Source organism: Chaetodon trifascialis, chromosome 23, assembly GCF_039877785.1.
Source record: "Chaetodon trifascialis isolate fChaTrf1 chromosome 23, fChaTrf1.hap1, whole genome shotgun sequence".
In the NCBI taxonomy this organism is placed as follows: domain Eukaryota; kingdom Metazoa; phylum Chordata; class Actinopteri; order Chaetodontiformes; family Chaetodontidae; genus Chaetodon; species Chaetodon trifascialis.
This window is the reverse complement of record NC_092078.1, coordinates 8,677,817-8,693,820: the sequence shown is the minus strand read 5'-3', so window position 1 is coordinate 8,693,820 and position 16,004 is coordinate 8,677,817. Positions and strand designations below refer to the sequence as shown.

The 16,004-nt window shown below is 43.1% G+C and overlaps 1 protein-coding gene across 1 annotated transcript; it reads right to left on the bottom strand.

Moving 5' to 3' along the window:
* Window positions 1-447: 447 nt before the first annotated feature.
* On the bottom strand, window positions 448-13,588 carry trmt44 (tRNA methyltransferase 44 homolog). Its single transcript, XM_070993661.1, has 11 exons — window positions 12,993-13,588; window positions 12,792-12,909; window positions 11,612-11,831; window positions 11,446-11,514; window positions 10,968-11,075; window positions 9,826-9,897; window positions 7,968-8,074; window positions 7,448-7,631; window positions 5,962-6,307; window positions 1,165-1,281; window positions 448-1,045 (listed from the first exon to the last, which is right to left on the bottom strand). Exons 1-11 carry the CDS (start codon window positions 13,327-13,329, stop codon window positions 813-815), a joined length of 1,911 nt encoding a protein of 636 aa, XP_070849762.1. The 5' UTR covers window positions 13,330-13,588; the 3' UTR covers window positions 448-812.
* Window positions 13,589-16,004: the final 2,416 nt, after the last annotated feature.

The following is a 16,004-nucleotide window of genomic DNA, read 5'->3' as shown; positions in this document are numbered from 1 at the left end:
TATGGCATGAATGCTCTGATTGTTCTTGCTAACATAAACAAACAAAGGCCCCGAGGAGGCGCTTCCCATCACCTCACTGGTGTCCCTGCGTGGGCCTTAGTGTCTTTGACATTTGAGCCACAGGGTGATGGTGAACTGTGTTAGAGAGACACAGCAGTGAGCGCCCGTCCGGAGGCGACGGCATGCAGCTCACCCCTCAACTCCTGCCAACAAATAATTCATAACGCTAACATTTACTTTGTTCAAATGCCGGCCAGTCTTTATCCACCGCCCTGCCTGTGAACCTCAAAGTACCTGTCTGAGGTGAATTAACTAAGTGAAGTATACAGAAGCTTTTAAAGTGAGTGAAAAGTTGAAAAATACCCTGAGTGCCCCCTCACCAGGATGAAAAAAGGTTAAAAAAAATCTACGATAGACTTGATCATCTTTAAATGAATACAAAGATGTGGTTTGAAATACACTTTAATATACAGTAAGTATCCGATTTTCTGAGTTTAACAAGAGTCCACTTCTTCAATAAATAAAAAGAACGAAAATAATCCCGTGAAATTAAATTTCAGCAGACAAAGTGACCCACGAGTGTCAGCGAGCTCCAGCAGTGAAACCTGAGGCTGCACCAGGAAGCGTTACGCAGATGAAAGAGGATACTGTGAAATTTCAAGGCCTCAATTCCCAGAAATGATGTAATGTCGCATCAATAAAACTCACACGGCTTGGACCTGAACTCCTTCCTCTCTGTGGCTGCATGGCTGAATGTGGGGACTTTGCGCAGCAGGTTTAAGCATTGAGTGAGTTCAGGAGGAATGAGCCAATCAAAAGGCAGCCTTTTTTATCTTCTTCAGAGGTCTCGTGGAGGGTCGGAGGTCATCGGGTCCATGGGCGAAGGCACAGTGTTCAGCCGGCAGGGGGCAGCGCTGAGGGTGGTGGTCGTGAAACCAGCAGGGACGAGTTTTCAGGGCACCGGGGGCGACAGGCTTCCGCTTGGTGTCCACCCTGGAGGACTTCCTGTCCCGCCAGTCTCTTATGTACACCCTCCCTCCTTCCACTGAAAGATAGGGAACGACAGGAAGATGCAAGACCTCTTCAGAATAAAGCGCTCCTTCCAAAAGTAACTAACACACTTTTATGTGGACTAGCTATGAGGATGTATGGAAGTCAAACTACCTCGAAAGACTTGGTGGTTGTTCTTGAGCAGCGTTTGAAGACCTCCGCACTCCTTCTTCAGGAGCTGCAGCGTTTCCTGCTCCAACAGCCCGGCGACCTCGCTCACGGAGAGGCTGCCTGAAGAGGAGGGAGGCGGGGAGTGAGCGGATGAAAGACGAGAGCAAACAACAGAGCGACAAAGGAGCAGGAGGAGGCTTATTGATGTTACAGTCATCAATATATTAACATGCTGCTTCAGGCATGCACAGAAATAAGTCTTATCCGCCCTTACGGAGCGTGAAAGAAGCGTCCGAAACAGCTGATTGGCTTGAGTCGATGTCGCTGGCTGTTTTTGAGAGACTGCAGCGTGACATCGTCCCAGAGTGAAAGGGCGATAAATTCTATATACAGAACATTTTACAGGGAAAAAAAACACCTCAGTCAACTGTCTTTCAGCGTTAGTCAGGGCTGTGAAGAGTGCTCAATTAAAGCTGCTCAGAGCAACCAGCATGCATTTCACCTCTGCATCTCCCACCGGCCTCTTGAGAGCGTGAGTCATTGTCGTCACACCCCCACCGGGACAGTAATTTTAGATACCAAAGAGCAAAAAGGGAGACGGGGATGCTGAAACGCACAAAGTCCAATGCCACGAGTTCAGCGAAGAGTTAGCAGATAAATGGCGTGCCCCTTCGTGATGGCAGCACCCCGCCTTCAGGCTTCATGTCATGAGCGCTTCAGTATTTCTGGCTTTGCCCTTTTTCCCCCAGAAGAGAATTCAATCAGGGCTGACCTTTGGTTTGTAGAAATGAAAATCCTCCTCCTCTTCCTCCTCATATTGGAGAGGGACACGCCGCTGGATTTCTAATGCTCCTTTGTGCCTTTTCATAAACAGCATTTGACCTAAATCTTGCAGATCTTCATCGTACTTTTACACCAAACCTCCGCTGGCCCTTTGGGGGCAGGCAATCCCCCTGTTGGCTTAAACATGACCGAATATGAGAGGACGTCACTGTGAAATATATTGTCTCAGCCTCTAATCCAGGGTGGTCGGCTTGATTAATTTTACAGTAAATCTAAAACTGGATTTAGAGCTATGACGGTTTTCAGGTTTCTAAATACTTGTTTTTCTGCCACCGAAATTCCTGAGAAAACATATTGTCCACTCTAATGCACCCTAAATTTAGCTGGTCAAATTGCTGGGATAATCCCTAAAATATGCAACACGCTCCCACATTCACAGACACTTGCATGGCCAAACGCAGTCCTGTGCTGCAGAGTGTGAAACTGGGCAGACTGCCATCCTGCAGCCCAGACGCCAGGGAGCTCCGGGCCTTAATATAATATCAATACACCGTTTAGAGCTGCCTACAATGTTAATGGGGATTAATGGGAGAAGGTCAGTATTGACAGTGGAGGCTCTGCTTGGACTCAGACCAACGCAGACGATTATTAATGGCTTGGTTTGCTGGATTCTTTTTTAAGGTTGAACATCCCCCGTGCAAAACGCTGAGATGGCCAGCAATTGATTGCTTGTTGTGGATGATTGTTTTTGCTGCTTAGGCCAATTCAGAATCAGGCTGAGTGCAGAAAAATTTGCTCTAACATTGCCGAGTGGTGACGAAAGCATTCGAAAGGATCATTTTCAGCACAGCTGTAACACAGGGCTGCTCTTCTTTTCATTTTATTGTCTATTAGAGCCTGAAAATGCTCAGAAACAGTCAACTTTCTTTACCTAACCTATGAACCAGACCTGCTCACAAGATGATAAACAATTTAAGAAGAGGAAAATCACTTTTTCTTTCCTTTTTCTTATGAAATACTGGAGCGCTTTTATGTCTTCAGGACGCTAAAATCTAGAAAATGAGACCAATCTGAAAGGGGAACATCACTCCGGCTGCTAAAAGCTAAAAGCTCACTGATGCATGCTGGGCTATAAAGGGTCACAAGCCAAGAAAAGGAGCCACAGTGCGCGATGCCACTCCACTAATTATAACAATACTCACAATAGCCGAAAGAAAAGAACAGGAAGAAAGCGAATGTTTTTCAGATTACTGATATAATTGTATGTAAGCCTGCTATTTCATCATGGAATAATGCGCAAATTACATGATTTCTTTCATGAAATAGTGACATTTTTTCTTTTCTTTTTTGTGTGTTTTAGAAAACCTGACTTAGATGATTGTTGCCAACTCCCTGTTGGCAGGCAAATCGATAAATCTATGAATCGCCGCAGCTCTAATATTACGAACAAGGTGTAATCCTTGTGTGATGGGAGGCGCCCACCTGTTAATAACATACTGTACCTACTCTCACCCACTCCCTCTGTCATGCAAGCTGTTTCTGTTCAGCACTTACAAAAGGTGCACACAGGAACAAGACAAAGAACATTTACATGAGACCTTATGTGAATTTTGGAGTTGCCTGTCTTTTGAATAAATGTCTGCGAGGCCAGATTTTACTGATTTGAGGTGTTGCATGTTTGATGTACGGTCACACACTAACTTTCGCTCTCAGCACGCTTACATAACTGCACGAGCCCAGTCAGCAGCACAGCATGCATGAATTAGTAACTCGACTCAAGGCTCGAGCGGCCAGCTTCGCACGTTCGAACATTTCACACGTCAGCTGTTCGGCTGTAACAGCTGCCGTTGCTCGAACATTTGTCATTGTTTCAAATAATGAACTTTGATGAAATAAAACACAGTAAGGATAAAAAAAAGTTTCTTCATTTTGATCAGAACAAGGAAGATTCTGATGCAAACTTTTGACCTTTAAGCCTTTTTTGCACTTTTCTGAGTGTTAAGAAAAATTTAAATTTGATACTGAGGTTCAATCCGCAGCCCCGGACAACTGCTGTTTGCATGGCTGCTTATGTTCAATTCTTCAATTCTGTATTTGCATGGGGGGGAGAAATGGACATATCAGATACAAAATATTTCTTCAAATACAGCAAATCTACAGCAAGTCTACCGGCTGATCAAGGTGACGAGCTTCTTTGTAAATGCGTTCAATGTGTGTTTCTGAGTTCTGTTTGAATTAAAAAAAAAGAGACTAGGAGCTCAGGAGCAACTGATAAATATGTTCAACAAAATTTAGACTTACATTAAAGCCTGGAGGCCAAACTGTGTAACCGAAATTCTGCTTAAGCATCACTTCAAATATAAAAACATAATATATAAAACTCACACTCTTTGAAAATGCATTAAAAATGGAGAGAAACTGAATCTCAAAGCCTTTTCGATGACTCTGAGGCCCTCCTGGATTTATTCAATATAGGCCGACCGAACCTGAATTTACCCTTTGTTCTTACACAGCAGATAACTGGTAGGAATACCTCAATACAAATGCATACTCATGCATAAATCATAGACGGTGGTGCATTATTCATCCAGTCATCTCTGCACAGAGTCACAGACTCCCTTTATTCGCTCTCCCTCATATTTTCTACCTCTAATTTCAGTGCTGACATCCTGACAGAGAATTTTGTGTTTTAATCACAGTGGTCCTCATCTCCTTATCTCATTCATATTGTGTGTGTCTGTGTGGCAGCAGGGGTGCAGAGGCGTTGACAAAGGTGATGCATGGGCGGTGTGTGAGTGAGACGGTGTGTGTGTGTGTGTGTGTGTGTGCGCGCGCGCGATGCCGTGTTGCGCTCTCTGTGCCGCGTGGTGCAGGAAGCGGCGGGCGGAGGGTGAGATACAGAGTTCAAAGCGGCTTCGCTCTGTGTCGCGAAGGCCCTGTCGACTGATGCCGAGAGGGGACAGGGTGTTGACGAGAGAGGTGGAGGGTTGGATGGGATGATGGAGGGGGGATCAGACGAGGGGTTCAGAAGCTGCTGACGTGCCGCAAAGCACCTAGAAAGGGTACCAACGAGAAATGTGAGGAGCGATTCATTCGTGTTGTTTTGGAGGTATTTGGGTTATAGCTGCGGCACACAGGAGCGAACAATGCAGCTACCGGTTCACTCTGAATGGAGTTAAAGATCGAGTTTTTTAGGATTATGCTTTTTGCTTTCTGGCAGAAAGAGAGATGAGTGGATCAATATCATTCTCATATCTGTCTATTAAACTCAAGGCTACAGCTAGCAACTGGTTAGCTTAGCTTAGCACAAAGACTAGAAACAGAGAAACGGCTCGTCTGTCTGTTTCCCAGCACCTTTGAAGCTCCCTGATTAGCACGTACACACACTGCACAACAACCAAAATGTCAACAGCAGTTTGATGGAGCCAGACTAGCTGTTTCCCTTCTTCCAGTCTTTTTGCTAAGCTAAGCTAGAAAGCAAATAACTGCTCCTTTAAGACCTGAATCTCACTTTTTGGCATCTGTTTTGCCGTGTCAGGATAAGGGAAGATGTTGAGCTGTGGGGTGTAAATAATAAGGTTTTCTTAAACAAACAAGTAGATACTGCATTTCACCTTGCAGCATGCAGCATCTGTATTTTTAAGCATTATGCTGGTTGTACAGAAATGATCTTTTTATGGATAAAATAATCAGCCTAGAGTATTCCAGCAGGATATCTGTTACACAGTTTGCCTTCCAGCCTAAAAACTTTGACCCTTTTTTCCCAACTTCATTGCTTCTGTTGATATTAATCTCTTCCTTTGTTGGGCAGAGGAGCTAACAGATATTACAAAGTAATGAATCCAGACACCCCCAGAGTGCAGCATAATAAGGCCGGATCAGCGAGCTTCACAGACAATGTGTCCTTCTCTGGATTTAATCTGAACCTGTTCATCACTTCAGTAGCGGCTCACGTCCGCAGAGACTTCTGTGATTTGTTTGTCTATCTCCAGTGTTTCGTGGCTGTTGATGGTTTACCTCCTCTGTTCCAATCGCTGGAGGACCCCCCGCTGTCCTCAGTCATTCCCAGAAGAGCATTAGCAACCCGCAGGACAACGCTGTCAACAAACTCCCGTGGGAGAGCGGCGCAGTTTCGAACCGTTTCAACCCTGTCTCTGGGCTGGAACCCAGCTCCCCAGCTGTTCCCGGGGGTCCCGTCGCTGTCTTTGCTCCCATGGCAACAGTCTGCATCATTTCTGATGCCTGACCCCTGAACTGTGACCGCAGAGGGAGTCTGGCGGCTCTCGACGTAATGAGCTCTTCGCTGCTCGGCCTCGGCCTCGTCAGGAAGCTGGTAGTTTCTAGACTTTCCCACCAGGCACACCTGCAGGAAGAGGAGCTGAATGTCAGGACGACTCCCCAGAGGCCAGAGCTCAAAACTAGAAAACCAGAGACTCCAAAGAAAATGACAATGAAAACCCTTAATAAGTGTGCTACTATGGACAAAGCATTTCCATTTTTAAGCTCCCATGTGCACTGAAGCCATTAAAAGCTACCAGCTGTGAAAGAAACGTCCCTTTAGGTCTGATAAAGACTTCATTTATCTGTGTATGGCTAAATGAGGCTCAGGTGGGAAAAAGGCAGGAATGCACAGCTGTAAGCATGAAAACGCTTCATCATGATGCTGCACAGAAATCTGCTGACTCCTGCGAAAGTCTGTCTCCTTTTTAAACAAAAAAATCTGCTCACGACTTCTCTGCTTTGTTGGAGAGCCACAGTGCAGAAAGACTAGAAAAGTCAGAGACAAAAAAGACACATGCGACGAAAGTCAGAGTCACACCTACGACTTCTTCGGCTTCAGGTACATGAGCATTAGCGATTCGAGAACCCAGCGTGGCGCCCTGACTTCGTACCACCCACTGATTCTACCACTATGAAGTCTTTTTTACACACAGCCAGCGCCGTGAGAAGTTACAAGAGTGTGAACGTGCGCTGTATATATCCACAAATTAGACTTGTTATTTTGAAAGGGAAGTGTCCTAAAAATAATCCAGGTAGAGGATACAACTAAAGCTTTCAGAATATGGTGTTTTCTCCCTTCAGTGCAGTCTGACGGTCAAACAATGTGCTAATGTCCAAATCTTTATGTCCAAACTGTCCATTTGTTTTATTACTTAGGCAGTGTTAAAGGGGCGATCTGCCAGCTTCACAGAGGAAGTAATTATATATTCGTCATGTAAAGTATTTCTCATGCTGTGAAGACAGTTGCGTGATGTCCTCTGTGGTTCTGGAGTGGGCTTACAAAAGTCTGAAGAAAAACAGTACAGCTGAATTTAAAGGATTTCTTTGTACGTCCTCATTTTTATGAACAAAATAAGTAGCTGTGACTTGTTTTGAAGTATAGATTTAATGAAGTAAAAGATCCAAATCGCACTATGTGACAGATGTTTACCAGTGAGACCAGTTCTGTGTGAAACACAGGAAGTCACACGCACAAGCTAAGATTCACAGCTCTGACTCGTACCCGCTTGGTGGATGGGATCCTCAGGCAGTCCTCTTCCGTGTTGAAGCCGCTCACTCGGCTGACCTCAGCGATGAAGTCGATGTATTCCTTATACTGAGACTTCTTGCACTGACGTCTCTGGTATTTTCCATAGAAGTCGAAGAAGCAGCAGGGCAGGACGAAGTACCGGCAGGAGTAAGAGGACCTGCGGTGAGAGCAACGGCAAAGAAAACTGTGATTAAACGTGTTCTGTGCTTGTGTGCTACTTATGTTCCTTTAAGAAAGATTCAGACAGGAAACAACAATCCATTTCTACTGATCATCATCACGTTAGAGGAAAGCAGACGTCTCAGACTGAGGCTCAACATCGCCATCAGGTGGTTGCATTTGTTAATACACACTACTGAACTGACATACAGGAACAAACACACACACACACACAAATTCACACATCCTCCCTCAGCCCATAATGTTATTCCCAGTGGGAGAGATCAGCTGGCACTTGAGCCGCTGAGTGAGATTGTGTGCGCTGATGACTCGCCTGGCAGCTATAACGGGGATCCACGGTGTGAGCTCGTCTGAGTGGTTCCCAATCAGCCAGTCCGTACCCGGGAATAAGAAGCTCTCGCTGGGAGTAATTGCCTTTTCCTGAAATAGCAAAGACCCAAAAAGCACAAGAGCCCCTTAGAGCAGGGAATACGCACGCTGGCGTGATTTGATTCTGAATCAATTTATGGAGATTGTCTAAAAGGAAAACTTTTTAATCTTCTCAAACTTTTAATATATCAGAGAACCTGTCAATTTGTATTAAAGCCTTTAGGCTGCACCACATTTTTCTTGACAAAACACCGGCCTTTACGTGATCAAAATAACGCAATGCCGACGAATCCAGCTCAGAATTTACATAAATCCTTTCGCATTTGGCTCGTTTCAACAGGCGGGCGCGCCACCAACATCGCACACGATGTAAGCTGAGAGCACTGAGGCCTGTGAGGTTCAGAGACAGCTTCAAAAAGGAGGCTGAGGACTGAGCACAGCACCCCTGGAGGCCCCAGAAAGATTGGTCTACCACATCCGCTCCACAAAAATCAGTCAATAATAGATGACCTGAAATGGAAGCAGTCAGCAGCTTGTTGTCAAATGAATGACTGAGGCCAGACAGGGAAGTGCAACGTTTTGAAGGCAGCTTTCCCTCTAAGTGAGAACATGAGTACGTCTAACTGTGAATACTTGTACTACATTATCAATCAGGTAATTAATCAATTAATTGTTTGGTTTTTAAGTGTCAAAAAAAACCCAGAAAAAAATGTCTTCTTTTTTTTTCTGGCTTGTTTTGTCTGAACAGCAGCTCCAAACACTATGATGATGTTTACTATCATATAAGAGCACAGAAAGCAGGAAATCTTCACACCTGAGAGACTTGAACCAACAGGTTTGGGCATTTTTTTGCTTTTAAATAGTTAACAGATCATCAAAATCGTTGCTCAAGTACAATGTGTGCCATCATCCAGGAGTAAAATAATGAATAATATGGTGCTTGTAGGAGCCATGAAGGCATTTATTGTGATGGATATAAACAGTATTTGTATTTGAGTTATTTTGTTGTATGTTGTATGTTTTTGATATCACAGTAATTGGGTCACAGGGATATGGGCGGTAACGCCTAGTTAATATAATCACCTGTGCACTGGTGAGTGGCTGGGAGGCGTATTTTTTTGTTGACTGCCGTTTTGCTTTTGATCACTGTGATTGATTTTTTCCATATTTTGTGCAGTTTCACTGGGCAATGTTCAGCACAAAAACTGGAGATTTAAATGCATTTTGAGTGTTTATGCATTACTTTTTAAAAGGTTATCAACTGAGGAAAATAAACGTTCATTTTAATTTTAGATTTCTTTATTCATTCATGCATTTCAGTTTAATTTTGCCCTTGGAAACAGCACCTGACATGGAGCTTTCCATTACATCACATGGTCTTCATCAGCAGGTAGTATTTGCTCACTTATCATGGACTGAATTGCGTTCTTTCTGAGGTCAAGACTGAATTTTGAAACTTTCACCAACCGGCTGAACTCCACTTGCTGATAAAGATCATGTGACGCAATTAAAAGCTGCAAAACGACAATTCATTGTTTTGTCAGCAACCTGACTTACGTGTTGTGTTTTAACAGATAAGATTTTCTCGTGTTGTGAAATGTGTATCCGTCTCATTCAAACTGCAGAATCAAGAGTTCAGCCGGTTCGAAAGTGAAGCATTAAAGCGCCTCTGAGTGGGTGACAACGGCTGAAAAGGCAGCTCCAGCATGTGATATGGATTCCACATGAAACGTTAATAACACTAATTAAAAACCTGAATATGGTTATAATTAATGCGCCGCCTTCGTGCTCAGCCCACTCACCTCCAGCAGAGTCTGGGAGCCGTACATGTCCCAGATCTTCCTCTTCCGAACATCGATGCCCTTTCCGGCATGCTGTAACACAAGAGGGCATGACGGTCAGCGGCTAATCGTTATCAGCCACATTCACACTCTGACGATCAGCCGCTGCGTGTAATTTCAATTACACCTGTCCTAGTTTGTGATTGGCCATTAAGGCGACATGGTGCTGTAGATTTAATATATTCACAGACATGAATCCCTGCATCAGGGCTCCGAGCAGGCCCGTGTCATTGATTAAGCTGCCAGTGAGGATCTGGCTAATTTAAAGACCTCTTATCTGGATTTTATAGTCAATTCAACAGCAGTTTGTTATAAATCTGTGAGCTCCTTCCTAAATCAGTCAAAACTTCCAGGGGAATGCATCTTATTAGAGTGTTAATTCAACTATTTTGATTAATTATTTCACTTTTCAGACAAAAAAAATGAAAAACTGCAGATACTATATGTGAGGATTTGCTGGTTTTGATCATATGTGAGTGGAATTTTATATATAGATTTTAGGACAGTTGGTTGTATAAAACAATTTAAGGATCATCAGGTCAAAATGTAAATTTGTTCAAACTTCTCTAAAACGAATTATATTTCCATCAGCCTGAGTTGGTTTACTGCCAATTCACAAATGTTAGCATGCAAAAGAGCGGAATTAACACGGCCCACATGGTAAACATTATACCTGCTAACATTAGCATTTTAGCATCGTCATTGCGAGCATGCTGAAGTTAGCATTTAGCTCACACACTGACATTAAGGCTTCAGACTGTCAGTTCAGTTTTAAGATCCTGAGTAAATTCTGTTGCAGATTCAGTGGCTTTGGTGGGCTTTCAGTCAGCTTTTAACTGGGAAGTGACATTAAACCATTAGACCATTGCATGGCGTGTGCAGTTTCCCCCCTCTGTAACTCTGTGTGTATGTGACTAATAAAGGGATGTCTTTCTTTCGTTCTTAAAATCACATTTTTGTCATCAGAGAGGGGAGCTCTAAAAACCTAAAAAAAAAAAAAAAAAAGCGATTGAGCTTGAGGATTCAGTTTTAATGACTCACACATTCAGAAACGAATCATCTCTAGAGAAATGAGGCTAACATTCACCCAGCACCTAACTCACCCCTTCATTGGTCAGGATGTGAACCAGGAGGCCGTTTCCACAGCCCAGGTCCACAAAGGACTGCCGGGCAGTCAGACTCCTCTCGGCTCGCTCCTCGGCCCACAGCACCTGTAGTTCAGTGACAGAGACTCATCACCGCTGTGTGTTCAAACTTGCTAGTAAAACCCAACTTCCATCTGCGGTGTGACATCTGCTGCTGCTGACACCCTTTCACCTGCCTTTGGCATGACCTATCAATTGATTTACTGGATCAAAGCCATGTTTCACACTCAAATTGATTGATCCAGCTTTGGCTGCATGACCTGACACGTGGCAGATAAAAATGAGCTGCACCTACACATACATTATACGGATATGTGCATACCTGGCGGTGGTCAACAAGACGTATGAGGCATGAGGGCTATTCTTCATGTCACACATCAATCTGTAAGACCCAATTCAATCAGTCATTGACATTAACAACCAGGTTTGAACTCACAAGGAGATATGTAGCAATGGCGACATCCTCGTAGACAAACTTCTCAGGATCTGTGACCTCAGGCCAAATCTGGAGAGGAAGTGAAAAAGAGCTCATCAGTAATAAAGATCAATACCCACCCTGAATATCAGCCTTAAACCATTCAAAGACACTGAGCTGACCTTACCTTGACCATGGCCTTGTACTTCTCCTTCAGCTGCTGGTACATGAGGCTGTACTTCTCCACCGGCAGCAGAGACAAGGTGCTCCTGAACTCACCGCTCCTGCACTCGGCGGCCCAGCGCACCAGTTTAGGCAGCAGGTCGGTGGAGAGCCAGGGCAGCTTCGGGTACGCCACGCCATCAGAGAGCCACGCATCCGGAGCCAACGCATGCAGCTCCAAGGCCCTGCAGATAAGGTTCGAGCTCATTTTAAATGGACAATTTGTTCAAGAACATGGTCTATTAAAGCACATTACTGACTAAGACACGGGCCTTAATGTGCTTTAATAGCTAATCTTAAGAGCTGTCTTAAGGAGCTGCTGCATCAAAATCAAGTGTTAAGATCTTGAGTAGTTTAGTTTTGTGATTTAATGTTGCATATTTCTAAATGAATGTGCCTAATCAAATTACCACACAGCAAATACAGACTGTGTACTGTTCTAGTGCACATATTGCACAGCAGGTGGGAGGTATGAGGAGTTAATAGAGGCCCAGGAGTCAATCATTACCCCCTGCTAGCAGCTGAATCAGGTCTGATTTCCACATGATTGCTGAACAATCCCTTTGTTTTCCTCTTCCCATCAAATCAAGCTGACTTTATCTACCCGACAGATTTGCTATAGGATTACATTTTTCAGTTTACACTACCTTCTGCCCGACTGTCCCGTTTTTAATCCATCAGATTTAGAAAGGAGGACACAGTTTTAAATCTGAAAACATTTCCAGCAACAGCAAAGGCTAACAAATGAAGAGAGGCAAGAGTTTGTGCAGCAGAAGAGACATCACTGCCGCTTAAATCACCCTCCACCTTCTTATCTTACGATCTTCATGATGTAAAACAATATTATAGCGACTGTAACAATGTAGATCATGTTTCCCAAAAACCACACTTTCAAAGCACCTACTGCAACACTGATATCTCAATATAGATATATCACAAACACATTAACACATGCTGTATATCACAACATAGCACCTCCTTTACATTTTATACTGCATGCAGTGGGTATTGTTTTATCATAATACAGCCGTTTTCCTCTGATCTTGAAGGCTGCTTTCCGATATTTTTAAATGAGACCTATGCAGAATTGCAGACACTTAATAAGTGGGTTTTCTTGTTTAGATTATGCTTGCGCAGCTACTCACCATTCCTCACAGTCCTGATGGAGGAGCCGAATCTGATAAATGTTGCCCCTCTTTAGACACACCTGCCCTCCTGAATCCTCTTCAAATGGAAGAAAAGTCACTTGCTGTCTGCCCAAGTCTTGAAGAGACAAAGACATTTTTTAAAAAGCTACAACAAGAGAACAGAGTTTGGTGGAGCCTTTCATTCAAGTCCACTTTTACCTTTGAGTATAACCTCTTTATGCAGGTTTGACCCGTAACAGCTGACTTTAGGGATAATTGTTCTGACACTGGAGGACCACGGTGTCTCCTGTTCGTGTGTCTGTGCAGGGGACAGCCCGCTGGTCAGGAAGGACAACACATCACGAGAGAGTCCAGGATCGTCCAGCAGGAACCGCAGAGCCTCACTGCCCACATCTTCACTCTCCGTCTCCTTCACCCCGCACAGACGCTTGTTTACAACGTGAGGTTTCTTTATCCACACGTCTACGGCTGACCAAAAGCCTTCGGGAAGAGTCTTACATTCTCCTGGAAACTTTAAATCAAAGACTTTTGGCATAATTGAGCATCAGGCACGACTACACGCCATGTGTTTACAAACGGAGAACGGACTTCCGGGGACTTTTATTTTGTAGATAGAGAGACTTTAAGACTTACTTTAAAAACAAGTTGCTTCTAAAATTAGTTCGACTAATTTCCCAAATCACACACTAACATACCAAACGATTGCTGAGCTTTATTATCAACATTAGCCAAGTAAAATGTTGTCGCAGTATGATGACGTATACACAGTCGCCAAATAGACGTTTTACAGTCATACAGCAGAGGACGCTGTTCCTCTACGTCTACATTCAATCCACAGCTAATAAAACGTCACAAAATCACAAAAGACACGTTTTTTTTATCACTACTCTTTACTGTTTCTAAAACTCCCAACATCATAATCTGGGTATTACTATTGTGATATGATTAACTTTTTTAGGATGTACCATCACTGATGCCTTGGCAGCTGCTTCTCTTTCTCTCAAATTAATAATAGCATTAATAATGTTCATTAACAATAACTAAGTGTCATGTTAATTCAGGTCTCCTTTACTTTATTTATGTTATTTCACAGCGTTCTTATTAATCCCTAGCAGTTTCAGTGTAAGCTCTCGTTTTAAAATTAAGGGCACTGGGTGTTGTCACATTCTCCCCTTTCAAAATCTGACACTGACTCTTGACCTTTTTGCCAAATGTGAACCAATGAATGAACTTGTCTGAGAATTGCTCACTCATTGTTCCTCTGTCATACGTCTTCTTTTCATTCATTTCACAATATCCACAGTTTCAGTCTGGATTTCTGACTGTATCTCTCTCATGCATATATGAGGAAGGAAGCTGTTAACACTATCATGTTTCTCTCTGTTCATTCTCAGCATTGTCTCTGATCAATTCAAACAACTGCATTTTCCCAGCAGTCTTACAAAGGCCACGTCCCCTCACCTGCCACCAGGTTTGTCTCTCAAACACATAAAACAAGACAGAGAGAGCTTCCCATACTGTAAACAGAAACTTCAGTGTCAGAAATGTAAGACAGCATGAGGACTGTAAACATCTGCCCCACACACTCCTTATTAATGGAGAATCAACTGTGTCAACTACATCAAATTGTGGGAATTAGGTCATTGACTAAGTACCTGTCAGGTGGGTTAAGGATGACTTAAATAAATTGTGAGTTATTCTGATGCTTCAATTCATCACCTGGAACACAAATGACGAACACAAATGATGTGTTCATCATTATTTTTATTGTTTGTCAAGCTCTTGGCTTAAGCATTGTCAGAACAAAAGTATGGCCCCATATATTGTCAGGAGCCAAAAATGCTGGTGTGAATTCCTATAAGTGACTGATTAAAAAAACCCAAATTCAATCCTGCGACAGGTCACTCCCAATCATCAAACAAACTCCCTCTTAATCTAGTTTAGCTGGAACTGTATCAAGGAAGTTTGAAGAGATCTCCACAGCCGTTCCTGTTCGCAGGGTCCTTTGAATTGCTCTTCTCCTTAAATCTATTGTGTGTGGCGACTAATTCAGGCAGGCAGGGAGGAGTGACTGCGGGAGATATCGTGCCAGGAAGTCCAAAGTACAAGCAGGCCCTTTACAGTGCTGCCTGGTTTGCATTCAAATGATCAGCCACGTGACAGGATGAAAAAAATCCTGTCAAACGTGCTTGGCAACAGCAGGTATGGAGGAGAAAAAGACAAAGACAGAAAACCGTGAGTTTCCTGACTCATAGCTCATGGCAAGTTTCGTTTGAGACATCAGGACTGAACATGGCGATCCGGTGGAGAGAGTTAATGCTGTTATTCATTGTAACAATTTGCATCTCAGCCATGACTAATAGGAAATTTTACCAAATTGCAATATTAGTCACAACACATTATAACAAATTAGGTCAAATAGTCGAGGATTAACATTTGAATTGCTTTAATTTTTCCATTTGCTAATGGTCAGTTGCCAGTTTATTAGGTACTAGGTACCTAGGTACTAGGTATTAGGTACACCCAACTTAACAAATGCAATTTAATACAACAGGCCTGGAGTAAACGGTATCAGTTACAGAGGAGTTGATTCAACTTTATGATAATTTTAGAGGCTGACATTTGTGTTATTGTTTAATTTTATTACATTTTATGTGCTTCTTGTCCACTGTCACTGGTAGAGGGTAAAATGTGTATTTAATCAACAGCATGACACTTTAAGAACATAACAAAGGGGACTCAACTCTGCAGTTCTACATGTGTGCTCTCAGGGTCTATGTTCCCAGGGTTAGGGTTTTGACCTGAACACAATGTGAGGGTTAATGTGTGTAAACAACAGTACTGCACTGGTAACGAAGGAGAATTTATTGCTGGCTTGTTGTATTGTATGGTAAAATCAAAACTATGTTATCACGTTATTAGGAGCATCTAGCTAAAACAGCCTGGTGTACACAATAAACTAGCATTTAGCTTTAGCTAGGTACAATAAGTGCTAAATTATCTTAATAAAACTAGCATTTGTTTTTGGCAAGGCATACTTGCTAAAGTTCTACCAAATAAACTAGCATTTAGTTTTAGAGAGGTGCACTACCAGCACACATTAAACTAGCATTTAGTTTTAGCCAGGTAAGCTAGGAGCACACATTAAACTAGCATTTAGTTTTAGCTAGGTAAGCTAGGAGCACACATTAAACTAGCATTTAGTTTTAG

Excerpts from the sequence above, each read along its gene's own strand:
- trmt44 (XM_070993661.1), bottom strand. The coding sequence starts at position 13,329 with ATGCCAAAAGTCTTTGATTTAAAGTTTCCAGGAGAATGTAAGACTCTT. Across the intron at positions 12,910-12,992 it reads TAAAGAGGTTATACTCAAAG|ACTTGGGCAGACAGCAAGTG; the intron begins GTAAAAGTGGAC and ends TGTCTCTTCAAG. Across the intron at positions 7,632-7,967 it reads ATCCCCGTTATAGCTGCCAG|GTCCTCTTACTCCTGCCGGT; the intron begins GCGAGTCATCAG and ends CTCTCACCGCAG.